Source organism: Vigna unguiculata, chromosome 4 (assembly GCF_004118075.2).
Source record: "Vigna unguiculata cultivar IT97K-499-35 chromosome 4, ASM411807v1, whole genome shotgun sequence".
Classification (NCBI taxonomy): domain Eukaryota; kingdom Viridiplantae; phylum Streptophyta; class Magnoliopsida; order Fabales; family Fabaceae; genus Vigna; species Vigna unguiculata.
The window spans coordinates 35,992,071-36,019,763 of NC_040282.1; the positions used below are offsets into that span (position 1 = coordinate 35,992,071).

The 27,693-nt window shown below is 34.9% G+C and overlaps 1 protein-coding gene and 1 pseudogene across 1 annotated transcript; both read left to right on the plus strand.

Moving 5' to 3' along the window:
- The first annotated feature begins 2,485 nt into the window (after nt 1-2,485).
- Nucleotides 2,486-5,854, plus strand: LOC114181116 (annotated as a pseudogene).
- A 3,686-nt stretch (nt 5,855-9,540) lies between these two features.
- Nucleotides 9,541-27,638, plus strand: LOC114180843. Its single transcript, XM_028067135.1, has 10 exons — nt 9,541-9,644; nt 9,744-9,848; nt 10,227-10,560; nt 23,010-23,338; nt 23,429-25,745; nt 25,896-26,249; nt 26,469-26,576; nt 26,679-26,848; nt 26,957-27,233; nt 27,321-27,638. The coding sequence occupies exons 1-10, from the start codon at nt 9,541-9,543 to the stop codon at nt 27,636-27,638; spliced, it is 4,416 nt and encodes a 1,471-aa protein (XP_027922936.1).
- The last annotated feature ends 55 nt before the right edge of the window (nt 27,639-27,693 follow it).

Genomic DNA, 27,693 nt, shown 5'->3' on the forward strand with positions numbered 1-27,693 from the left:
ATCGATTATAACATCTGATAATCGATTATCTGCTCAAAAATTTGTTTTCCATAAACCACACTGGAATAATCGATTATCACTAGTGATAATCGATTATCCTGGACTGTTGGGCGCGACTGTTCAGCTTTTTAACCTAATTTTTAGAACCCCTATTTAAGGAACCTCAGAGTTACTTCCAAAATACCTTTTTGAGAAGCTAGAGTACTAGTGCTGTGACTGCAAGAGAGTTCTCTGAGTGTTCTCAATTGAAGCTTTGAAAAACCTAGTGTGGGTAGAGCGATAACTTTTCCTGAGAGGTGTTCTAGGAGATTGAGTGCTGCTGCTGTTGCTAGGAAAGCTAAGGTCAAGATTCTCTGTGTGATTCAGAGAGGTGTTCATCTCTTGTGTGATTCAAGAGAGGTGTTTTCTATCCTTACACTCTTATTATCTGATTGTAAATCTGTTACTTATTAGTGATTTGGTTAATCTCATTTTTGTGAGATTAACAACTGGACGTAGGGTCTTTTGATCCGAACCAGTATAAATACTTTGTGCAATTTTCTCTTCTCTACTCTCTTTATTTTATTGTGTTTATTAGAAAATAAATTGTTTAATTTTAATTGATCTTTGATATTAAAAGCACAATTTTTATTAAGAACCCAATTCACCCTCCTCTTGGTTTTTGTCCACACGCTCAAACATTCCGCTGCGCGATACCAACAGTGTAGTGATCTCTCACGATTAGGGTTTTGAACGGTGGTGAGGTTTGTTGCGGTGGAGTTCGTGGCGAAATGGTGGTGAGGTTCATTTGCGGCGAACGGTGGTGAGGTTCGCTACGGTGAATCTCTAAAAATTTAGAGACTTTATGGCCCGGTTTCTAGGATAACCAAAGCATAAACGTGGATCTATGGCTTCGGGTCACACCCGAGACAAAAAACCTTCACCTTTTGGCCTCGCCCCAATATGCTTCGGTTCGGGAACCGGTGCAGAACATCAAAAACAATCGCTGTCAAAAGCCCTTCCTGCACTGGTGAGGTCCTAATTTTCGTCAATTTTGTTCAATTTGGTCCTTTTTTGCTAACACCATTTAGATCATTAACGACCATGAACAATAATTGCCATGTGTCACTTCGTGGTTTTTTCGAATTTTTTTTTTATTTTTTGAATTTTTTTTTAAATTTTTTAAATGTCCACGTGTCAACCTAGCAGCGTGCCACGTGTCAAAATCAATGTTCTATATTAAATTTGGTCCCTAAATTTGTTATTTTTGTTCAATTTAATCACAATTTTTGTTAATATGAACCAATTTGGTTCCTCTCTAAATTGAAACCAAATTTAATTTTTATATTAAAATTTACATTTCTTATTAAATATTTTTATATAATATATTAAAATTCACATCATTATAACTTTGATATAAATATTAAATTTGGTCACATCTTCGATAGGGACAAAATTAGGACTAAATTGAACAAAAAAATACAAATATAGGGACCAAATTGAATATAGAACATTGACTTTGACACGTGACACACTATTGGGTTGACACGTGGACATTTAAAAAAAATAAAAAAATTCAAAAAAATCACGAAGTGACATGTGACAATCACTGTTAATAGCCGTTATGATTTAAACGGTGTTAGCAAAAAATGACCAAATTGAACAAAAATTGACGAAAATTGAGACCTTTGAACACAAAACTAAAATTAGAACTTATTTAACAAAACTTGACGAAAACTGAAAAAAAAAGAATTTTGACCTTTTAAAAATTAATAAACAAAACTACAATCAAACACAGTCACTTTTTTTTTTTTCACAATTTCATGTTGCTCTCGTTAAGTTACTCTCTAATTTTTATTCTCTCTAACTAAATCTCAACGCTTTTATTTACCATTAGAGGAACTAAATGCAGTAAGAGTATTTGCGTTCATTTTTTCTTAGGATAATAAAATAATAATAATTATAGTTATAAATATAAATATAAATAATTTTTATAATTATATTATAGATAGTCTTTATCTATATATTAGGTAACTTTTTTTATTATAAATAATTATTTTAGTTTTAAAAGATAGTTAAAATTTAAAAAACAATCAAATAAAAAAAACACTTAAGCTTAAGAAAAGATATTTTAAAAGATAAATTTAATAAAATATTTATTTTAATTTTAAAAAAATTTACTTGAAAAATAAAATTAAATCAATGTATTTCAAAAACAACACATATAGATTTTAATAATAATGCTTGCTTTTAGGCTATTTAATATTTGTACATTTTAAAATTAATGGGGAAATTGTCCAAATAAATAATATATATTTTAAATCAGTATCATATACAAGAATTTATAATTTTAATGGGGTTTATTATTTGGGGTTACAAGAACCTCCACTAAAATATATACATAATCGGGGTTTATAAACCCTCACTAAGTATAAGGGTTTTATGGAAAAACCCCTGCCAATTTATTCTCTTTATTTTATATAATTTTAAAATTTTAATTTGAGTACTTTGGGAAGTGATTTTTTCTCTTTCTATGTGGCTTAAAAAACTTGTTTGCTTTGGAAGAAGGAAGGAGGTACTCGTTGTTAGGAAAAGAAAGAGGCTCAAGCAATTCACTTAAGGTAAACTGTGACTTTCAATTCCATTTTCGTTTTTTTGGTTCCATCTCTTTCGATTTCAATTTCAACTTCGTCTCTTTGCTTTTATCGTTCGTGTCCTAGGAGGTTGTGGCTTGTGTCTTACGAGGAAGACGTTGTCTCTTTCGAGTCCATTGTTCTCCCTGAAATTAGGTAATAAACACCTTTCTCTCTGCTTTCAATTTCGTCGTTGTTTTGATTTCATTTTCATTGCTTTCAATTTCGTCGTTCTTTCGATCTCCATTCTTTTATTTTCGTCTCAATTCAATTTTATCTTTTAATTTCAGTGTGTCTCTCACTATTCTCACCACGAACAGGTTCATTCATTTATCTCTTGATTTTGCCCTAACTTCCCTTGTTTTGTTCCGTGATTGTCAATTTTCATTGCAAAGATACTGATACAATCAATCAGACCAGGGATAGAAGTTTTAGGTTGAGTTCCAAGAACAAACACATTTTGTGATGTTAGTCAATATACTATGGCCACAAGCACTCTGAGCATTTTGGTGATTCACATAAGTCTCGGTTCACTCTGCTTTGCAATGCTAATTTTATAAGTGAAAGGCAATCACCTAATTTAAAACATTATTTGGAGAGTTTTATGAATTTAATTACCAAACTGAAATAAAAATTATTTAATTCTTTCCAGAATACTGAAGTGGGTCATGGAAGAAGAATAGAAATTTTGATGTTTGATGTTAGCATATGTGGTATTGCTCTAGATGGTTTATTAAGGTGCAAAAGTTTTCATTTGCACTTTATATGCCGCTAAGCGTTTTAAAAGCTAGAAGTGGTCCCAATTCTTAATGTATTTTGTATAAAGGAATGCTCTGTTATGTTATTTGATTTTATGGACTAATGAATCTATTCTATTTTTGATGGTGCATTTATAATTTTTTGTTTCTAATGTTATTTGCAGGGGGAACTTGGAGCCACTACTATATTAGTTGTGTCCATTGCTGCTTGTAAAGTTGGTGCTACTAAAAAGAAGGTATGTATGACTGTCAATTAATATTTCTGTAAGTTCATTTCAGTCACGATATCATGGAAATAAAAGCAAAAGCATACCAGGTACCACTTTACAAGCACTTTATAAAATTGGAAGGAACTAAGATGTGAGTTTTACTCATAGTATCAAAGTTTTCAAAGCATATGTCAACTAAGCCACGGTCTGATATCTTTTTGAATCCCAGAAGGCTCTGCCTTGAAGATTTTAGTCTTTCTAGCACCATGTAAAGTGGATCTAAAGAAGGACAGTCTATAAAAGTCTCTGAAATAATCGGATGTCTATTCTTAAACAAGTGTGCAGTACTTACTTCCCAAACTGGAACCGTTGAGTTCAATCTCTTCAAAGCACCAAGAACTTTCTTTGACTGTTGGTTTTTGGGTACGATTTGACATTTTGCCTGGGATTCCAAAGCAACAGATTCTTGAGTAACTAAATGCCTCTTCTGACCCAAAATTGAACTTGGAACCATCTTCACATTATCACCTATGAAAGGCATATTGAAAAACATTATAAAATGACGAGATAAAATCAATACACAGCCTCCCAATTGGAGCAAGCAAATTATTTACTATATATTAATCATGGTTCTCCCTATTGGAGCAAGCAAATTTGAGGAAGGACTGAGAAGGTACTGGACCTTTCATCACTTAAAGGTGGTTTTGCTTGATTTCTTCTTTTATTTCTATTCTTCTTATTGCTTTTACTTTTCATCTTTAGGGATCTTTTTCTTTTAACTTGACAAAGAATTTTTAGGATGGTTATATCTGGTGAGTAATGGAAATAATGTACAGTGTTAAGTAGGTCACCTAAGCATAATCTTCACATTCATTATTTTCCCTATTGGACCTCCTTCAATAATTATTTACTATATATACTAAGTGTACTTTTCAATGGCAAACAAGCAATGATCTGATGCATGTGAATTTATCCATACTGAAAACGGTTTTCATTCCTTTTAAACTTCTTTCAACTATTGAAAATAAAATTGAAGATCATATACTGGGGCACATGTTAGTAAAAGATGTATTTATGGAATTTAATTATGTGCAAAATTATAATTGATTCCATGATATTCTATTCTTTTAAACCATGGTCATGCCCTTTTTAGAGTTTACATTTCTCTGTTATGATATACAAATAAAAGTTGACCATGATTGCTAAGAAAATTGAATAAACATTAATTTCAGATAAGTTTTAGTTTCTAAAAGTTTTAGTTTATTCATAATGAAAATCTATTTTATATGTAAAATTAGATTGTTATATTTAAAAAGAAAATTATATCTATACTTACTACCTTTAAAAGTTTGAGATGGTTATATAATATGAGGTTCTGATTAAGACCTATGTTTCATTCTGAAACATTCTGTTTGTAGAGAAATTGACAAACATTCATTTGAATGGTTACAATTGTCTTCCATTTTTTATTCATATATATATAATGCTTGTTCTGAGTTTTTTGTTTTTCTATGTAGAAAATTTTGATATATGTATGAAGTTAATTAAACCCTCCATTTATTTCTTCAGGGGAACAATGCCAAACCTGATGAACTGCATGGCATAATCAGTGCTGGAGCTATGGGATTGAAGCTGCACGAGGATTGGGGAACTACACCAGCTGCAATAGACACTTGTTTGTCTGTTGCAGAACAATATGATATTCAGGCACCAATTTCTTTGGCTTAGTTACTTATTTAATTGTGTTATTTGTTGTTGATTTTGATCATGAACTTGTATTATAACAGGTTAACATACACACTTACACCTTAAATGAATATGGTTTTGTGGAACATACTATTGATGCATTTAAAGGAAGAACTATTCATGCTTATCACAGGTATGTGTTAACTTAAAGATATTTTTGGATATGTTTACTAGTCGAAGTTGGCTGATTATGGATTTTCCTCAGACATTTTATTGGCAGTGAAGGTGCAGGTGGTGGCCATGCTCCAGATATCATAAAAAGTATGTGGTGTGAAGAATGGTTTGCCATCTTCGACAAATCCAACGCACCCTTATACGTCTAATAACATAGATGAGAATCATGATATGTTGGTATGAAATAAATCACAGAACTAATAGTGTATTCGTTCCTTAATTTAAACTCATGATGATGAATGTATACAAATGGTGTGCCATCATCTTGATAAGGATATTCCAGGTCAAGATTAGTGGATTTTATTTGATGTCCAGTATATTCTCATTGAAAAATATGATTTACTTTTTGTTTGTATTATGGCTCGAGATTCTTGTAGGAAGTCTATTAATTAACTAAGTGGCTGTGAAAATAGCTTTGTATTCTGTACTAATTCTGATTCTTCTTTTTTCTACTTAATTAACTCTATTTTTCTTTGCTCGGTTAATAATATGCACTTAAATTTTTTAATCATATACTTTTTCTTATTTAGTCTTGATCATAATTTGATTTTTCAGATCCTGTTGAAAACTGAATTCAATAAAGCGTATCTTACACACTATTTATGCAATTGAAAACTGAATTCAATAAAGCGTATCTTACACACTATTTATGCAATTTTAATCTAATCCTAACGTTATAAAATCACAACCCAACACCCACTCAAGTGCAATGGATTTTACTATCACATAGTAATAGTATTTAAAAATTAAGAAATAATTACATGACTCATTTAAAAAAGCAAATAAAATTAATGAAAAACACTATGGTACAGTTAAATGTCATAATAATTGTTACTGACCATTGGATTTGCAAATCCTAGGCAATAGTGGGGGTTTCAAAATCTCCAGGAAGTAGTGGGGGTTTCAAAAATCCCAAGCAATAGCAAGGGTTTTGAAAACCTTAGGCAGTAGTTGGGGTTTCAAAAACCCCAGGCAATAGTGAGGGTTTCAAAAATCCCAAGTAAGTTGCGCTTTACCAGGGGTTGCTGAAAATCCCTAGTAATCTGTTAGCCATGCTGGCTCTTCCAGGGGAATTGCAAACCCCTGGTAAAGCCATTAGTGGGGTTTAAAACCCCCAGAAACGCTAAATATAACTTCCACTAAAAATAATTATTTTTGTTTTCACGTTTTGTCGCTAAATCATTATGGAAAATTTTGTTTTCTAAAAAATATAAAGTATTTAACTTCTGTACACTATAAAAGTCAATAAAAAAACATCATTCTCACAACAAATAACATACGAATGTAATTCTATTTGTAACATGAATATATTATTTGTTATGATAATTTTCATTAATTTTAGGGTTAAATATGTTTTTGGTCCCTCAAGTTTCAGCGAAATTTGGAATTAGTCCCTCATCAAAACTTTTGACCAATTTAGTCCTTCATCTTTCAAAATGCGTGAATTTAGTCCTTTTAACCAAATTTTGTTAAGTTTATATGACGTTTCGAGCGCATTTCATGATAGTATTTAAGTTAACATTGAAGCAAAAATGTGTTAAACAGTATAAATAATTTAAATACTATCATGAAATGCGCTTGAAATGTCAGATAAACTTAACAAAATTTGGTTAAAAGGACTAAATTCACGCATTTTGGAAGATGAAGGACTAAATTGGTCAAAAGTTTTGATGAGGGACTAAACCCAAATTTCGCTCAAACTTGAGGGACCAAAAACATATTTAACCCTTAATTTTAATAAAATAAAAAAATTAAATACTTTATAATTTAATTTAAAAAATAAACACAATTTTTTATAATAATTTTAAAAACAATATATATTTAATTAATGCCTCTATGTTAATTTTTTATATTTAAATTTTAAAAATTAAATACTTTATAATTATTTTCCTTATATAATTAATGCCTCTATGTCGATTTTCTTTTTTCTTTTTGCATTCTATTATACCATTGGATTGGAGAGACCCAAGTTACTTCCATGTACCTAGATGCCGGTAATTACTCAAAGCAAACGTGTTCTTTAAAGGAAATATTCGACCCAAAATTTGGCTGTATTTAGTTTAGTTGGCTCCGGTCAAAATTCGGTCGAATTCAATCGAGTTGGTCTCGATTGAGATTTGGCCGAGTCGGCCCTGACCCAAATTTGGCCATATTCGGCTAAACTGCCTAAGATGAAATTTGGCCGTATTCAAATGAGTCGGTCACAATCAAAATTTGGCCGTATTCAACTGAGATGGCCACGATCGAAATTCGACTGAATTAAGTCGAGTCGGCTTTGATCAAATTTTGGTTGTGTTGGCCTCGATTGAAGTTTGGCCGAGTTGGTTCTAACCCAAATTTGGTGGTATTCAACAGAGTTGATCGCGACCGAAATTTTGTCATATTTAGGTGAGTCGGTCCCGACCTAAATTTGGCTGAATTCAGTCAAGTTGGCCATGACCAAATTTGGTCGAGTCGGCTCTAGCCCAAATTTAGCTGTATTCGGTCTAGTAAGTCATGAACGAAATTTGACTATATTCAACTGAGTCGGTCGTGATAAAAATTTGGCCATATTCAGTCGAGTCAGAGTGGAGTCAACCCTGACCGAAATTTGATTGATCAGGACTGGCCCAAATGTGGCCATATTTGGCCAATTCGGCTCTGGCCAAAATTTGTCGTGTTAGGCAAAATTGGCATTGGCCGAAATGCAGCCCAATCTAGTCAAGTCGATCTCGACTGAAATTTTGTCGAGTCGGCCTTGGCCCAAATTTGGTCACGTCGTCCCCGACCGAAATTCGTTCGAATTTGGCCGAGTCGACCCCAGCCAAAATTTGGCCGAATTGGACCAAGTCGAGCTCGATGAAAATTCGGTAGGGCTCGACCAATTTGGTTGGCCCCGACCGAAAGTCAGTCGAGTCCATCCCATGCTGAAATTTGGCCTAGACAAAAAATCTGTCAAATTCTATGGTGTTGGAAGGGGGAGCCTTTCATCCATAAATGAAGAACAGTTTTGATGATGTCTACTGATCTAGGATAAAACATAGCTTGGTCCAGTTAGGATATGCATTAGGCAATTAGCTTCTCTTTATCAAATGTATTTCAGGCCTACTGTGTAATTCTGCATATGATTAGTTTTTTAACTAATGGATTAGCTGTGAGTATGGTACAAAGGAAGTGAAAATATACTCACGATAATCAATTAGGTAAGTTGCTAATCGAATTAGTGACAGCAAAAACCTTTGTATAAAAGCTGTTTTGGAATCTGTTTTGGGTGAGGAAAAATCAGAAAGATCACGCAGTTTTCATCTGAGATAGAGCCATCTGAGAGACACAAAGTTTCAGAAGATTCTGCAAGATCACTCAAGTGCAGATCCAAGAAGAATTGATGGTTGATTCTACCATGATGGATCTTGCTTGAATCAAAGAGCACTTTGTCAAATCTGCACAGTATAGGTGTATTCGTTTCTTGTTTTGTTTTCTGTATTTCTGATTACAGTAGCTTCAGTGTTTGAAGTGTGGACCTAGGTGCAATTGTGTGGATGCATTGCTCCTTGGGGGAGTTCTTGATTGTTGAATCAAGTTCTTGGGTTTTGGGGGTTAGAATTACATAGGTGTGCTTGTAATTCTTGGATCCTTTCTGTTTAGTGGAATCCTCCTAAGTGTGTTACTTAGGAGAAGACTGGATGTAGATTCTTTTTGAATCGAACCCGTATAAATTGTGTGTCTTGCTTCATTCTTCTCTCTCATAATCTTTCTTGATTGATTTAAACAGTTCATTAACCTAGAACTGCGAAATTGATTAATTGAGTTTTAAACCTTAAAGACTCCTTCAAGATTCACATTAAGTGAGTGAAAAACTCATTAATCAATTCAGATCCCTTTGTGGTTAAGAGTATTAGACAGATTTGATTTTAACAATTGGCACCAGAGCTGGCTAATCGCACGATAATCGATTAGAAAGATCCTGATATGTCTAATACATCTCAAACCTTTGCTGAAGGGGCATCCATCAACAGGCCACCTCTGTTTGCTGGTGAAAACTACCCTTTTTGGAAAATTAGAATGAAAATTTTTCTTGAATCAGTGGACAAAGGGGTCTGGGATACTGTAGTTAATGGACCTTTTCAACCCATTAAAGTTGTGGAAGGCAAAACTGTTCTTAAAGAGTTCTCACAGTGGACTCTTGATGAAAATAAAAGGGCACACTATGATGTTAGAGCCAAAAATATTATATCCTCTGCACTAACTTTGGATGAATTTTACAGGGTATCTGTGTGTGAATCCGCCAAAGAGATGTGGGATGTTTTGGAGGTCACCCATGAGGGCACGGATGAGGTAAAAAGAGCAAGGAAGAACACTCTCATTCAAGAGTATGAGATGTTCAGGATGAAGTCTGGAGAAAGCATTTGTGATGTGCAGAAAAGATTTACACATATAGTAAATCACCTCCTAGCTCTTGGCAAGACTTTTGACAAAGAGGAACTCAATATCAAAATTTTGAAGAGCTTAAATAGGATATGGCAGCCCAAAGTCACTGCAATTTCAGAATCCAGAGATCTCACTAGCATGAACATGGCCACACTCTTTGGGAAACTAAGGGAACATGAACTAGAGCTTGGAAGACTCAAGGAAGAAGAGGATGAAGAAAAGAGGCACACAATAGCCTTGAAGAGTGCTGTAAAATCTGCAGCAAAACTGAAGAAAGCAGAATCTGCAGATGACTCTAATGATGATTATAACTTTGACAGTGAAGCTTTGAGACTAATGGTAAAGGGGTTCTCAAAATTTCTAAAGCATAAGAACAAATCTAACAGTAATTCTGCAGAAATTAAAAGATCTTCTAGGAAACAAGAAAAACATGTTCCAACCTGCTATGAGTGTGGAAAAATGGGACACATCAAACCTGAATGCCCTGCCCTCAAGCTGAAGCAAAAACTAGAAGAGAAATGTGAGGCAGACAAGCACAAGAAGAAAAGGAAAGCTTACAACAGTGACTCCAGCTCATCCAGTGAATCTGATGGAAGCATTGAGGAAGAGACCAACCTCTGTCTTATGGCTGGAACAAGCTCTTCTAAGAGCAGTGTGAGTAGTTTCAGCTCCAATGATGATGAAAATAACTACTATGAATTACTTGATGCTTTTAATGAATTGCATAAGGAAGCCACAAAATTGCAAAAGTCAAATAATAAGCGTAGAGGAGAAATTAAATGGCTTGAAGGTAGAGTAAAGCAACTAGAAGAGGAAAATGAAAATCTGATAACAAGTCTTGAAAAACTAGAGAAATCTAAGAAACACTCTAGGTCCAAAGATGACACAAGCTCTCCCCAATGTGAAAAATGCCCAGGACAGCTAGAAAAGATAGATTACCTAATGAAAACTCTCTCAAAATTCACTTTGGGAAGATCAAACCTTGATGCAGTGTTAGGATCTCAAAGGAGTGTGCTTAATAAAGAGGGAATAGGTTACAGTGGCAAATCTAATCCATTAGGCACCAGAAGTTTTCTAGATATGAGTAAACCAACATCTGTCATTTGCTCCTACTGTTCTGAACTTGGTCATGCATCAAATTTCTGCTATTTTAAAAATTGTGGGGTTCCTAAAGGAGAGTACAAATGGGTACCTAAAGGAACACCTCAAACCACTAACATGAAAGGACCCAAGTTCAATTGGGTACCTGCATCTTCTCTTTAATCTTTGTTTCAGATGTGTCTTGATGCAAGGAAAACAATGTAGCTTTTATATAATGGATGCTCAAGACACATGAAAGGAGATGTGAAGAACTTCTGCAGGATATCTTACAAAGCCAATTATTGGTCATGTTACAAGAGGTGATAATAACAAAGGTCAATTTTTTATCCATCACATTGGTCTTGGTTTCTATTTGCTCTATACTTCCATAAATGTCTACACTCTGATGTTAACCTGTGCTACTGATTTCACTTGCTGCGTTGTTAGTATTGTCATACTTTGTATGCCTATTGTGTTCAAACTGTGTAGCTGCTTGCCTAACCTTGGCCTTAATCCATTATCGTGTTCTGTCTGAAGCTTAGTCTGTGTTAAGTTTTGCATCACATAGTTGCTACTTAATTTCTCAAAAGGAGCCCGCTAATCCATTATGTGAAATTGTTATGCTTTCTGGTTGTTATCCTGGTTGTTATGCATTATCTCCTGTTGCATCTCTTACATTGCTGCGCTGTTTAGATACAATTTTTCTGTTGTCCTGTATTGCATCCTAAATCTGTCTGATTTTTTTGCTAATGTCCAAAAAGGGGGAGAATTTGATATATTGATGGTTTATTGGTAGGGGGAGTATGTAATGAAAATGATATCTGTTATATGCCTATGTTGTTGTTTGCTTTGTTTGCTTGTACTACTGTTGTGTTTGCTTAATGTGTTGCAGGCAGGCTTATCACAGTCCATGTTTTGGACATCATCAAAAAGGGGGAGATTGTTGGAAGGGGGAGCCTTTCATCCATAAATGAAGAACAGTTTTGATGATGTCTACTGATCTAGGATAAAACATAGCTTGGTCCAGTTAGGATATGCATTAGGCAATTAGTTTCTCTTTATCAAATGTATTTCAGGCCTACTGTGTAATTCTGCATATGATTAGTTTTTTAACTAATGGATTAGCTGTGAGTACGGTACAAAGGGGGAGATTGTTGGAAGGGGGAGCCTTTCATCCATAAATGAAGAACAGTTTTGATGATGTCTACTGATCTAGGATAAAACATAGCTTGGTCCAGTTAGGATATGCATTAGGCAATTAGCTTCTCTTTATCAAATGTATTTCAGGCCTACTGTGTAATTCTGCATATGATTAGTTTTTTAACTAATGGATTAGCTGTGAGTATGGTACAAAGGAAGTGAAAATATACTCACAATAATCGATTAGGTAAATTGCTAATCGAATTAGTGACAGCAAAAACCTTTGTATAAAAGCTGTTTTGGAATCTGTTTTGGGTGAGGAAAAATCAGAAAGATCACGCAGTTTTCATCTGAGATAGAGCCATCTGAGAGACACAAAGTTTCAAAAGATTCTGCAAGATCACTCAAGTGCAGATCCAAGAAGAATTGATGGTTGATTCTACCATGATGGATCTTGCTTGAATCAAAGAGCACTTTGTCAAATCTGCACAGTATAGGTGTATTCGTTTCTTGTTTTGTTTTCTGCATTTCTGATTACAGTAGCTTCAGTGTTTGAAGTGTGGACCTAGGTGCAATTGTGTGGATGCATTGCTCCTAGGGGGAGTTCTTGATTGTTGAATCAAGTTCTTGGGTTTTGGGGGTTAGAATTACATAGGTGTGCTTGTAATTCTTAGATCCTTTCTGTTTAGTGGAATCCTCCTAAGTGTGTTACTTAGGAGAAGACTGGATGTAGATTCTTTTTGAATCGAACCAGTATAAATTGTGTGTCTTGCTTCTTTCTTCTCTCTCATAATCTTTCTTGATTGATTTAAACAATCCATTAACCCAGAACTGTGAAATTGATTAATTGAGTTTTAAACCTTAAAGACTCCTTCAAGATTCACATTACGTAAGTGAAAAACTCATTAATCAATTCAGATCCCTTTGTGGTTAAGAGTATTAGACAGATTTGATTTTAACATATGGTGTTGGCCATATGGACACAAGTTTTAGAAAATTCAATTTAAATTTATTTTATGAAAAGTGGATTTTGGATTTTGAACTTGATCCAAATATTTGGATCTGGATTTAAAAAAAATTCAATCTACTTTTTCTGAAAAAAATGGATTTGGATCAAAAATTTAATACAATTATTTGAATCTAAAATAGATATGGATTGGATCATTAAAAATCCAATCCATGACCACCCCTAGTTCCTTAATATATATTTCTCGATATTCAGAGGCGGAGCTTATAAGGAGCAGGCGGGGGCCACGGCCCCCCCAAACTTTTCCAATTTTTTTTTTTAATTTTTTTAAATTATATGTATATTTTTTAAAATTCTGTATATTTTTAAATTATTTAAATTAAATGTATCTTTTTAAATTATTTAAATTAAATGTATCTTTTTAAATTAGATAGTATTACATTGAAAAATTAATGAAAATTAAATTAATTATTATTTTTATTTCTTTTATAAAGTATAATATTTAATGTTAATAAATAAAAAAATATAAAATTAAATATAATAAATCAAAACAATTATTAAGATAATTTTTATTTTTTCTTCTTATTGTTTTTTGAGTTTTTCATATGTTGTAGTCATCTCTCACCTTTACCTAATTTCTTTTGTTACCAAAGAAAAAAAAAAGTTAAACAGAAACTCATTATTTTTGTTCTCATTCTTTATATCTTTTCTTCCATAAAAAAACTTGTGTCACTTGACAGTGAAATACTTGTTTAATATTTAACACTATCTTTTATCTCATGACATTTTGTATATTATTTTTTATGAATATAGAAGAGTAAATAATGTATTATGTGATTTTTTATAAACAATTTTTAAGTGGACTTGATTATCATAATTTTTTGTTGTCTCTTAATTTTTTATTAGATTATGATAAATTATTTGTTAGTCTTAAACTTATTTTTAAATAGGTATATTGATGAAAAACAAAAGAATAAATCTATTTTTTAAAATTGATAAAAGAGAAGTGAAGATCAAAACATGACAATAAAGTTGGTCACCGCATAACAATGAAATAAAATGTTTGTGATGACTTTTGTATCGATATGTGTACATTAGTAAAATAGAAAATGAATACTTGTAGATAATATGGTTATTTATATTGAAAAAAAAAGGTGAAAAATTTAGTTATGATTGAATAATTTGATAAGTTCAAGAATATAAAAAAATAATGGATAATTCTTCGTATATGTGAAGTTTCTTTTATAGTTATAACTATACTAAATTATCTATTTATTTTTTATTGAATTAGTAATAGTAACGTTAAATATATAAATTTTAAGTATATTATTTTGGCTCCCCCAATAATTTTGGTCAAGATCCGCCACTGTCGATATTAGAATATAAGGTAAGAACTAAATTCGTATATTTCTTAAACAAAGATGTCTTTTGTTCTTAAGAGGTGGATTATATCTTTTTTTAATAGAGATGACCAAAATGTGAGTATTTATAGACAAAACTTGTGATGAATAATTGACATTTGTGAGTATTTGTTATTTGTTGATAACGAGTAGCAGATATTTTAATACCTGTTTATAAATGGACTGGATGTGGATATCATAATATTCGTATCACGGATATCCGTTATTCAAAAAAATTAAAATTAAAACTCAATTTATGTTTTATTAAATTAAATTTAATTAAAAATAATTTTTAATTTATATATTATTAGATTAAATTAAATTTAGATATAAATTAAATTTAAATTATATTTTTTTGTAATTTTATTTAAATTTTATTTTAAAAAATTATAAAATATCTTTTTTTAAATATTCGCGGATACTCACAGGTATCTGGGAGTTTTAAAATATCTGTACATATTTTTTAAATGGGTACCCAATGAGTCTACATGTACTTAGTTGGGTTGAGTACGTTAAAAGGTACTCTGACTGTATAGTCTAGTCTCACCAGTCTCCTATGTCATGTGCTTTGGGGCACATCTTTATTATAAAGTCGAAAATAAAAATACCCTATGGACTAAATATATTTAGATGTTGTAACAAACGTTTTCAATATTTTAAACGAGTGTTGATTTTTTATATATTTTCTCATTGCAAAGTTCTTTTTTCTTTTTAAGTTTTTATTCTAAGTTTAATTATTTAAATTTATTAATATTTAGTTATTCTTCTCTATCAATCTACTAATTGATTTTAGTGATCAATTTACTTAAATGGTGCAAATTTTTACCAATTTTACATATATCGTCAAGTTTTAAAAAAATTAAAATTTGGAAAAGTCGTGTATGATAAGTTTGATAAATACTTAGTATTTAAAGTTATTAACTTATCTTATTTGTTTTTATTCATGTATTTTGTATTCATTTCATTGAAAGATGTTAAGTGTTATGAGTTTTTTTGAGTTATGTATATTTTTCTTTTTCTTGTAATTATTGTGTAGGAAAATAAAAGGTTATAGAGTTTTGCTTGGACCATCTCGTCCAACCAAAGCTCCAACACTCGCCCAGCAGGAAGGTTATCTCGTCCAGCGAGACAAAGTAGTTGGAATTGATTTAACAAATATTTCTTGCCCATCGAGAGATCTGGCTCGCCCAGCAAGTAGACAGTTTCTAACTTGGTTAAGTGTCGAGAATGAAACGAGAAAAAGAGGTTCCTCTGGTGTGGAAACACAGGAGAAACTCAGAACTTGGTCAAGGGCACTTCTAGGGCTAAAGGACAACAAATTCTTCCATTTGTTGGTCAGAATTCATCAAATTTGTATGTTCTATATGTTTACGACTAGTTAAACTCCTATCTCATTAGGATCGGATGTAATGAATTCATACTCTTTGTAAATTTTCTTATGCAATATATTCTCATTGTATTCAATTGTTCTATCTTAGTTATTAATGTGTATGATAAGATATAATGTTATTTGTTGTTACTGAATTATTGGAAAGTGAATTGAAACTTTGACATGGATATAACACCCAAGAGTTTTGGTTCTAGAAATAGACCTAATCTCTTGGTCATTCTAGAAATCTAATCTTAATGCAAATTATATGTTAAAATGGCTAAGAAATTAGAGTTTTAACATGTAGATTTAGAACTTGCTTCTAAAGAATTCATGTTAAAGTGAATAAGTTATAGATATATTGTGTTACTATTACATTAATTAGGTTCATAAAATCCAATCCTAATGAAGCTTTTACCAAACCACATTTTAACTTTTATAATTTTGTAGGCTTCTTTCTTAGATCGAATTAAACATGCTTTTCACTATTGCTAAAATCAGTAAATAATCATAATTAGATAAACAAATGCAAATCTCCTGGGAAAATGATACTTGGACTTTCATTTTACTACTTTTAATGATTTGGTACCCTTGTCAAAAAGTTAACAAGTTTTTGGTGTCATTGTTGGGGATTTGTTTGTTGTTGTTCAATCCTAAGAATAGTTTAACTAATTGGGCGGATGTTGTAGTGAAATAAATACACAAATACTTTTCCTAGTCAAAGAACAATAAAGGGAAGCAAGAAATCTCTTTTTTTCAGCAAGAAGATGATGACTCATTGAGTCATGTTTGGGAGCGCTTTAAGGGTTTGCTAAAAAGCATACACAAAGCTTGCTTAAGTTAGAAACACAAACCTTGCTTAGATAAGTGGCCTCAGATCTTGCAGAAGTCAATAATTCAAGGTGCTCAAGATAGCATCCATGGTCAAAGACGACCACCCAAAGTCCGGCTAAACGGCCAATCCACCTGCAAAGTCAAAGATGACAACATATGGTCCGACCAAACAGCCAATCCACCTGCAAGTCAACGACGACCACATATAGTTCAGCCAAATGACCAATCCACCTGGAAACATATAGAAAACATAAAGCCGACTACAACTTAGCTAGAGGACCGTTATGTAACATCTCAAAATTTGTACCACAGTGTTTTCAGTGTGTCAATACCTAAAAGTTTATGAAACATTTTTTTTTCATAGGTATTGTGACTAGTATAATAAATTTTGAACATATGATATAAAAATTATAATTATTCAAGAAATGAAAATTTAAGTGTTTGCAATTAAAATAATAAAAATATTACTACAAAATAATATACTTCAATAATAAAATAAGTTATAATATTTATAACATTATAGCTACATTTCAGTTTCAGAAAAACATATGTTTTGCCTTTATTATAATAATAATAATATTATTATTATTATGAATATGAACACATTTATAATACGTATTACACAATAATTTTATAATATTGTTCCATTATACACCATTGTCCTGTTTATTGAAGTAATTTTAAATATCATCGATATATTTAATAAAAAAAATAATAATATTATTAGATGTTATGATATAGACACTTTATATATTATGATAAGGTAAACAAAAGAATTTTTTTAGATTGAATCTCCACCACCACGTCACAATTCATGCACATGCACTATCAAAATGGCAAATCACAATTAATGCTATGATAGGTTAATATTAACGTCAGATTGGATAAACAAAAAAAAAAAATTGGATAGGCCAATCTTTAACAAACTAAACTAAACCAAGGAAGCATTGAAACAGAAACGAGATAGTGCAATTTAAACTAAGTGTAATCATTACAAAATATAGTATAAATATGGATGAAGTGAATCAAAGGAGGAAAGAAAGAGAGACAGTGAAGAAATAAAAAGAGAGGGAGGATAAGCAGAGAGTCTTTGCAAGCGTGAGAAAAGAAAGAGAAGAAAAATAAAATACAAAGATCATCTTCAAAAGTATATCTTCCATAGCTAAGGTAAGGGAATGAGACATCTATCATTTTATCTTTTTACTTTGATTATTTTTATTTGTTCATAATTATTTTTATCTCTATATTTACCTTAAGTGAGGTGTCCCTAACCTCATTCTAATTTATATTTAGTTCTCATTCCTATTTATTTATTTATATTCATCTCTAGTTGAGCACTTATCCTATTTATATTTACTCTCATTTACTTATTTATATCTTCAGTTACATACTGGTCCTTTATATATATATATATATATATATATATATATATATATATATATATATATATATATATATATATATATATATATATATATATATATTATGCATTGATCATGTTTATTTAATTATATAGTTAAATGGTTTAATATTGAAATAAAATTTATGATAAATGAAGATTTGATTATTGTAGTTGGAGGTAAGACCTTGGAGATTTAAACGAGTTAGTATTACTCAAGATGAGATGTTCTTGAGTTACCTTGTTGACCATGAGCTTATTTATCCTGACTAGTCACTACAAAATTAATCAATATCTTTATAAAAGTATAATAAAAATATAGTTTTATGGATTTGGGAGAACTTTCATTTCATTTTATTTTATTATGATATGCTATTTTTTTTTTGTGATATTTGTCTCACTTCCCTATTTTTTTTTTATTGTGTGTAAAAAAAATAAATTTTATAACCTTATCATAGATGAATGCTCCCAACATGCCTGATCCCTTCTTCACCGACATCGTGGCTGTTTTCCCAGGGAATGCATGGCAAACCAATGCAGTCAATAATTCTGTAACATTTCAAGGAACGAGAAACTCTACTATTACTTTTCTTTCTGCTCCAAACGCGCCGATTGTCATTGAAGGACAAATCGAAGTTACCTTCTATTTACCCCCAACAGTCCAAGTGAATCCTATCCATAACCTTTTCCCTCCACCCTTTTGATAACCTGTATATGAGGGAAAAACTCTAAATAAATAACACTTATTCCTCTTCTAGTGTAGAAAATATAAGATGTACTAAACAGTGTAGATATATGATGCATACAATATTGTAAATATAAATATACATATACATACACACACACACACATATATATATATATATATATATATATATATATATATATATATATATATATATATATATATATATGTGTGTGTGTGTGTGTGTGTGTGTGTGTGTGTGTGTGTGTGAATATTTTAAGTATGATTTTGCCCTTAAATTTTATAAGTATATGGTAGGAAATAATAATATTAATTAAAAAAATTCGTCACATTAGACCCGACTAATCAAACTTTCAAGCTTTAGGGGGCTTATGTACATATCCAACCCAACAAATATGCTAAGTTATGCGGTCCAATAAGGCACATTCAACTTTACTAACTTAAAGTGGTTGAAAGATATCTGAGATATATTTGTTGGTGCAAATATTCATATATTAATAATATATGCGACTAAATCTCGGTAGTTTGATTACGTCATCATATTTCTTAATGCCATATATTTACAAAATATTTTGTATATCAAGTAATCCATCACATTATTGTTATTATTCCATTAATTTAATGTATAACTGGTAAGTTGTTATATTTGTTTATATTATTTGATATTCACTTATCACACAAATTATAAAGGTGTATAAACCCTATAAACACTACAAGAAAGCGTCTCATTAACAACCAATTTTAGTAATCAAAAGTTTTTAGTCATTACACTAACTAATTTAGATACCAATTTACAAAATAAAAAATTATTGGTAACTAAAATAGTCACTATTATGAATAAAAAATTATAACTGGTCTCTAAATTGATTTTAAAATTTAGCTACTAATGAAAATTAGTCACTAAACATTAGCTATCAAGGTTTTTGTTACCAAAAGAATTGGTTTTTAAATTAGTGACCAACTGTAATTTTTTCTTCATAATAGTCACTATTTTAGTAACCAGTAATTTTTTATTTTGTAAATTTGTATCTAATAGTGACTAACAACTTTTAGTCATTAAAATTGGTTGTTAATGAGACATTTTCTTTTAGTAAAATACGCCTAGTATTTCACCAAAAGATATATAGTCTCTCATACTCATTTCTCTCAACCTAAAAGATTTAAACTCTCTTACTAACTTGAACATCAAAGAGTTTTTTGTAAGTTGGTCTTTTCTTGTGTTCCCGTCCTTTGAAACATACATGAGAATTCTCCAATCCACTCAAATCTTATTACCTGTCTAAAGGTCCACATGCCAAGTATTATAAGAACAAAAGTCAAATACAATTTCTTAAACAATTGTAGCTTTTAAACATGATAGAATTAAATTTGATAGAGTTAATATAACTTTGGGATATAAATTTTACACCTAGAAAAAGTTAAAAAGGAAAAAAAAAATATATGTATGATTTTTCTAGCGCTTCTTTATATATATATATATATATATATATATATATATATATATATATATATATATATATATATATATATATTTATTGAGTTAGGCATTTTATGTGGTAATTTGTGCTTTATTCAACATTTTCTTGAGAGTAGATTGGAAATTTGGGAGGAGTATCTCTATGATCTTCTATCAAGTTTTATAGTGGGGAACATCTTTAGTAGGGTAATGAAAATCATCATAATCGTTTATTTTAGTATAAAATAGATTATAAAGATATTCTTTTAGTATAAGATAATTTATGGACTCTTAGACTCTTCATGTATTAACATTCACACACAATACTATATATAGTTAGAAATAAAAGAACGTATAAAATTAAATAAATTTAGTAAGATTTGTGAACATAGATTATTTATTTTATTTTATTTTAAATATTTTTTTTGATGTAAATGAATTTAAAAAATAAAAAATAAAAAAGTGATGGATCGTTAAATAAATTGAAATTTAAGAGGAGACTTGTTGTTGATTGTATTACTTTAGATGTTTATTGTAATGCGATGACCAAAATTTGGTGGAATATCATATATATATATAAGAGATGCACTTTATAAAATTTCCACGTACGGAATGGGATTGCTCAAATCTTTTCATGTTCTTCTATTTGCTTACACTTTATAAAACTTTTTTTAGTGTAAAAATGATATCTAAAATTATATGAACTCAACCAATTTTTTTTATCATATTTAAACGCTAATGAAATTATCTAGGAATTTGTATCTTGACTTCAAATTTTTTCAGTATCTAAATTTTTTTAGTTAATGTTTGATGTAAGCTTTTTTTTTTCAGTGTTAAGAAGCTGTGGGCCTGGTCCCTTCGTAGGCCCAAGGGCAGCCCTTCAGTAGGACCCTATACCCTTCCAACTCACTCATTCTTCACTCTTCTGTTTTCCAGAGCTGCCCTCTTCCTCAAACTCTCTATCCTTCAGCAAGGCTTTGCTAGGGCACAGTCCTCTTCCATCCTGAGGTAGCAAAGATCGACCCTATACTTCCTGGTAAGTCGAACTCTTGAGCATTTGGTATACTTTCTTCCCCTTTTCCCGCTGTTTGAGCATGTTGGTCAGTTAGGGTTCCGTTTATTTACCCCGTTCTGTGCTGATTTCCATGTTTCAGCTCACTACTCTAGCCCTTGGAGCTGAAATACTTCTTAGTTGCGGGTCTATTTCGTTTTAGCATCTAAGCAAGGTAAGGGAAGCTAGGTCTTTTTTTTTTCGCGTTTTTGAAATATGTGGTTCGTTTCTGTTTTATGCTTAAATGATTGGAAAACGTTAGTTTTGGTATATTTCTGAGTTAGGGGTTCAAATATTCATGAAACTGTGATGTTTGACGTCTTTTTTCGTATTCTGATGCGTCGCACAGTCGCTGGGCGAGTTCCTTGTCTCGCTGGGCTAGCTCCTTGGCTCGCTGGGCGACTGTGTATTTTTCTGATATGCGCAGTTTTAGAAAAATTGACTTTCCCGACTCATTAACCGTTTGATTGAGCTCAAATTTTGACATGTGGTTCATAACATGCTATTTTATGTTTTGACCGGTTGGATCGTCGATTAGATATCTGTAGCTTGAGAAATGTGTCACGCATTACTGTAGTGATTTTGGTTTTGTGATAATAAATTTTCTTAGAAATTTTGGTGTAAGAATTATGGTTGTGTGTTGTGCTTGATTGTATGAGATTAAATGAAGTCTTGTTATGTTGAGTATGAAATGGAAAACATGACTTGTTTGGTTGGTTGAGAACTTGCATGAGAATTGGATGTTCAAGATAAAGGTGGTGGATATGGTATGAAGCATAAATTTGGTGCGATAGGCGTAATTCCATGAGTCTCGTGGGGAGACCTCGTGGTGGCGTGTAGTGTATATATTAAGATAAGGATTCAAGTAAGGATCGCATCCCGAAACTCTAAAGGGTCAGTGAGTCTCAAGTAGAGCAAACTGACCCAAGTGGTGAGAGTAGCGGACTAGTCTTTGGCAGGATAATGGCCTTAGACGTTTAAAGGCTAACCTTGTGTGTGGTAGGGTGAAACCCATTGGCAATGGCTCTGCAGAGCAGTAGAGGCCACCACAAGTGCAAGCGTCCAGTGAATCCGATCTTAATATATGTATCCGGATAATCGAGTCATAGTGTTTTGCTTGCTTGCCATAACATGAATTATGTGCCTCTGTGTTGTATGTCTGGGAATGTTTACGCACTTATTCCTTTATACCATGATAAGTCTTATATTGCACTAGCTTACCCTTGCATGTTGTGTTTGTTTTCTATTATGTTTTCTCTCTTGCGATGATCACCTTACTGGTGGGAGCATATGAGAGGGAGGTTCGCGATGGATCCGGGAGACGCAGCGGTGCGGCCTAGACTTCCCTGTCTGGATGTCTTAGGAATAGTTTCAGGGCCATGAGGCCTTTTGTATTAGTTGCCTTAGTGGCAACCTTTTTGCAAAACTGTTGCACCCCTTTTTAAATTTCCTTTTGCTTAGGACAATGTAGTATGCCTAAGTTTCCTTTTAAGTGACTTCGGATGACTGTAATAGTTATCTTCCCTACGTTTTATGTTCATCTGAGTGTTTCTCGTTATTATAACTGTGTGATATTTTATTTAGTAGTGTAATCTATTAAAATGGGATGTCACACTTTTATGGTATCAGAGCCTTCGTTCCTAAGTGTCTGTGGGCTATGTGTTTGCTTAGCTTTCACTGTGTCTTTCTTGTCGTGTTTAGATGAGTTTCCAGTGTAACCCAGTTTCTAATGGTTCTTTCTGTGTGTCCAGTGATATGGCACACCCGCGTATCGCTCCTTCTCCACCCCCTCAGGGCGATGGGCAAGATCTGGCTAGGGCGATCGAGGCCATGGCTGCGGCTTTGACCCAGCAAAGCAATGCCATGATGCAACAGCATGAGGCGGCGATGCAGTGCCAGGAAGCCTCTCTTGAGCAGCAGAACTTCATGATGCAGCAGATGGAAGCTGCTAGGCAGGCTGCAGAGGACGCTCAGAGGCAGCATGTGGATGCTCTCCGTCAGTTAGGGGAGAATGCTGCAGGTGCTCAGATGTATGGTCCTCATCCCCAACCTCCACCCCCTGAATGGAGTTTGGAAGACTTCTTGAAGCACCAACCTGCCAAGTTTGATGGCAAGAAGAGTCCCGACCAGGCGGATCAGTGGATGAAAGATATGGAGCGCATCTTTGATGCCAAGAGGTGCCCCGATGAGAGCAGGCTTGCTTTCACTGTCTACATGCTCACTGGAGAGGCTGAGCATTGGTGGGCCAGCATGAAGCTGGTGATGGAGGAGAAACATGAGGATGTCACATGGAGAGCCTTCAAGAAGAGGTTCTTATCTGAGTATTTCCCTGATAGCGTGAGGTACGCTAAGGAGGTAGAATTTCTCCAGCTGACGCAGGGAAACAAGTCAGTAGCTGAGTACGCCGAGAGGTTCAAGCATCTGGGGCGTTTTTACACCATGCCGCTCGATGAGGAGTGGCGTTGCAGGAAATTTGAGAATGGTCTTAGAGGAGACATCCGCCTGATGGTAGCTCCACTGTCCATCAAGGACTTTGCGGCCTTAGTGGAAAAGGCCAGGGTCATGGAGCGAATGAAGGTAGAGGTGGAAGCTCAGCAGCAGCCACAGCAGAGAGTTAGCGGACCATCTGGGTCCAGGCCACGAGTTGAAGAAAAGAGGAAGCCTTATGCTAGACCCCATCCACAGCCACAAGGATCTGGAGGTTTCTCTTCCCCGCTTGGCAGGATACAGTGTTATCATTGCGGAGGACCGCATGCGAAGAATTTCTGCCCACAGCTACCAGGTTTCCGCAGATGCAACCTTTGTGGCAGGGGAGGCCACTTCGGCAGGGATTGTCCTTCTAGGAGAGGGGCAGTAGCACGACCTTCACCACACACTCCGAGTCAGAGTTCAGGCCAGACTCAGCATAGAGGAGGAGGCAGCAGGCCTCAGGCTACAGGTAGGGTCTTTGCGATGACCGGGTCAGAGGCGGCAGGTTCAGGTAACCTTGTGATTGGTTGTTGTGTGATATCTGGAAAATCTTGTTGCGTGCTTTTTGATTCTAGAGCGACACACTCATTTGTGTCAGAGTCTTGTGTGCGGGAGTTGGGTCTGCCGGTGTGTGAACTACAGTTTGATCTCGTGGTATCGACTCCGGCATCTGGGTTGGTTAGTACTTCCTCTGTGTGTGCTAGATGTCCAGTTGAGGTAGAGGGGCGCGTATACAAAGTCAATCTTATATGCCTCGCTCTGCAAGGGCTTGATGTGATCTTGGGAATGGATTGGCTCTCCGCCAATCATGTTCTCACAGACTGTCGGGAGAAGAAGCTGTTGTTCTCAAACTCAGAGGAGCCTGAGTTGTTGTCTTCTCATGAGGTTATGAAGGAAATTCAGAGCGGCGCGCAGTGTTATATAGTCTTTGCCAGGATAGAGGTTGAGAAGGAAGAGAGGATCACCGTGATACCAGTGGTCAGAGAATTTGAGGATGTGTTCCCTGAAGAGGTACCGGGTTTGCCCCCGAGGAGAGAGGTTGAGTTCTCCATAGACTTGGTACCAGGAGCCGGTCCTGTATCGATAGCTCCTTACCGCATGGCCCCAGCAGAGTTGGTAGAGTTAAAGAAGCAGATAGAGGAACTGCTTGAGAAACAGTTTATACGGCCGAGTGCTTCGCCGTGGGGAGCGCCTGTTTTGCTTGTGAAGAAGAAGGACGGTGGCTCCAGGTTGTGTGTGGATTATAGGCAGCTGAACAAGCTGACTATCAAAAATAAGTACCCCTTGCCAAGAATAGATGATTTGATGGATCAGCTTCATGGGGCGTCAGTGTTCTCCAAGATTGATCTCCGGTCAGGTTATCATCAGATTTTGGTGAAGGCAGAAGATGTTGAGAAGACGGCTTTCAGATCCAAATATGGGCATTACGAGTATGTCGTCATGCCATTCGGTGTGACTAATGCCCCAGCTTTGTTCATGGATTACATGAACCGGATCTTCCGTCCGTTTTTAGATAAGTTTGTCGTGGTCTTCATAGACGACATTCTCATCTACTCCAGGACGCAGGAGGAACATGCCGAGCATCTGAGGATAGTGCTTGGTATCTTGAGGGAGAAACAACTGTTTGCCAAGTTGTCTAAGTGTAACTTCTGGATGAGAGAGGTGCAGTTCTTAGGGCACGTGATATCAGCGCAGGGTATAGCTGTGGATCCAGCTAAGGTAGAGGCCGTGATACAGTGGGAATGTCCTAAGTCAGTGACCGAGATTCGAAGCTTCGTGGGTTTGGCTGGCTACTACAGGAGATTTATAGAGGGATTCTCCAAGATAGTGGCACCCTTGACACAACTAACCAGGAAAGATCAACCGTTTTTATGGACTGATAGGTGTGAGGAGAGCTTCAGGGAGCTTAAGCAGAGGCTGACGAGTGCTCCAGTGTTAGTAATCCCAGATGTGAGTAAACCCTTTGAGGTCTATTGTGATGCCTCTCATCAGGGTCTTGGGTGTGTCTTGATGCAGGAGAGGAAGGTGGTGGCTTATGCTTCAAGGCAGTTGAAGGTTCATGAGAAGAACTACCCCACTCATGACCTAGAGTTAGCAGCGGTGGTTTTTGCTTTGAAGATATGGAGGCACTACTTGTATGGTGCACAGTTTCGTGTGTTTAGTGACCACAAGAGTTTGAAGTACCTCTTCGATCAGAAAGAGTTAAATATGAGGCAGAGGTGGTGGATAGAGTTTTTAAAGGACTATGACTTCGAACTTCTCTATCACCCAGGGAAGGCGAATGTGGTGGCAGACGCATTGAGTAGGAAGACAGTGCATGTGGCACACTTGATGATGAAAGAGTTAGAGTTGCTTGAGAGTTTCAGGGACATGAAGCTACAGTTTGAGCTGGAGCCGGAATTCATTAGGTGTAGCACCTTTGTTATATCTAGTGACTTCTTGGGCTTAATCAGAGAAAGACAAGCAAGGGATGTTAGTCTATAGAAGGTAAAAGAGCTACTGGGATCAGATCAGGCTAGGGAGTTTACCTTGGGCAGTGATGGTGTGTTGAGATTCAGAGGCAGGGTTTGTGTACCAGAAGATGCAGAGTTGAGGAAGTTGATCCTTGAGGAGGGACACAAGAGTCGTCTTAGTCTGCACCCTGGCATGACTAAGATGTACCAAGACCTCAAGGAGAACTTTTGGTGGCAGGGCATGAAAAAGGAGGTTGCACAGTTCGTATCGGCCTGTTTGACTTGTCAAAAGGCTAAGGTGGAGCATCAGAAACCTGGTGGAACGCTTCAACCTTTGGATATTCCGGTGTGGAAGTGGGATAGTGTAGCCATGGATTTTGTTACCCACTTGCCTCGCACCGTGAGAGGACATGATGCTATATGGGTGGTGGTGGATCGCTTGACGAAGAGTGCTCACTTTTTGGCAGTAAATCTCAGGATGCCTATGACCAAGTTGGCCCAGCTTTACATCCGAGAGATAGTGAGACTTCATGGAGTGCCTAGTAGCATAGTGTCTGACAGAGACCCCCGGTTCACTTCCAGGTTCTGGCAGACACTTCAGGAGGCTATGGGTAGCAGGTTGAGGATGAGTTCTGCTTATCATCCTCAGACGGATGGCCAGTCAGAGAGGGTGATTCAGTCCTTGGAGGACTTGTTGAGGACGTGTATCTTGGACCACCTTGGTAGTTGGGATGAGGTGTTACCGCTGGTGGAGTTTACCTACAACAACAGTTACCAAGCGAGTATAGGGATGGCACCTTATGAGGCTTTGTATGGGAGGAGATGTAGGACTCCTTTGTGTTGGTACCAGGACGGTGAGTCAGTTTTGGTTGGACCTGAGTTATTGCAGCAGACCACAGAGAAGGTGCAGTTAGTGAGAGACAGGTTGCAAGCATCCCAGAGTAGGCAGAAGGCATATGCAGACCGAAGAAGGAGACCCTTAGAGTTTGAGGCTGGGGAGCATGTGTTCTTGAGGGTGACCCGAACCACTGGTGTGGGGAGGGCTATCCGCTCGAGGAAGTTGTCACCTAAGTTTTTAGGTCCGTATCAGATCTTGAGGAGGATAGGGCCCGTGGCTTATGAGGTTTCATTGCCACCCCAGTTAGCTAATCTACACCCAGTCTTTCATGTTTCACAGCTACGGAAGTATGTCTTTGATCCATCACATGTGTTGGAGGCGGAGGATGTGGAAGTCAGGGAGAATCTCCAGGTAGTGGTACAGCCCGTGGCTATAGAGGATCGTCAAGTGAAGGAGCGCAAGGGAAGAGCCACTAGTCTCGTGAAGGTCATCTGGGACCAGAGGACAGGTGACTCAACTTGGGAACTAGAGGAGGAGATGAGGAGTTCATACCCACATCTGTTCTGGTAAGTCTAATTTTTCGAGGACGAAAAATTTTTGTTGTTGGGGAGATATTGTAAGCTTT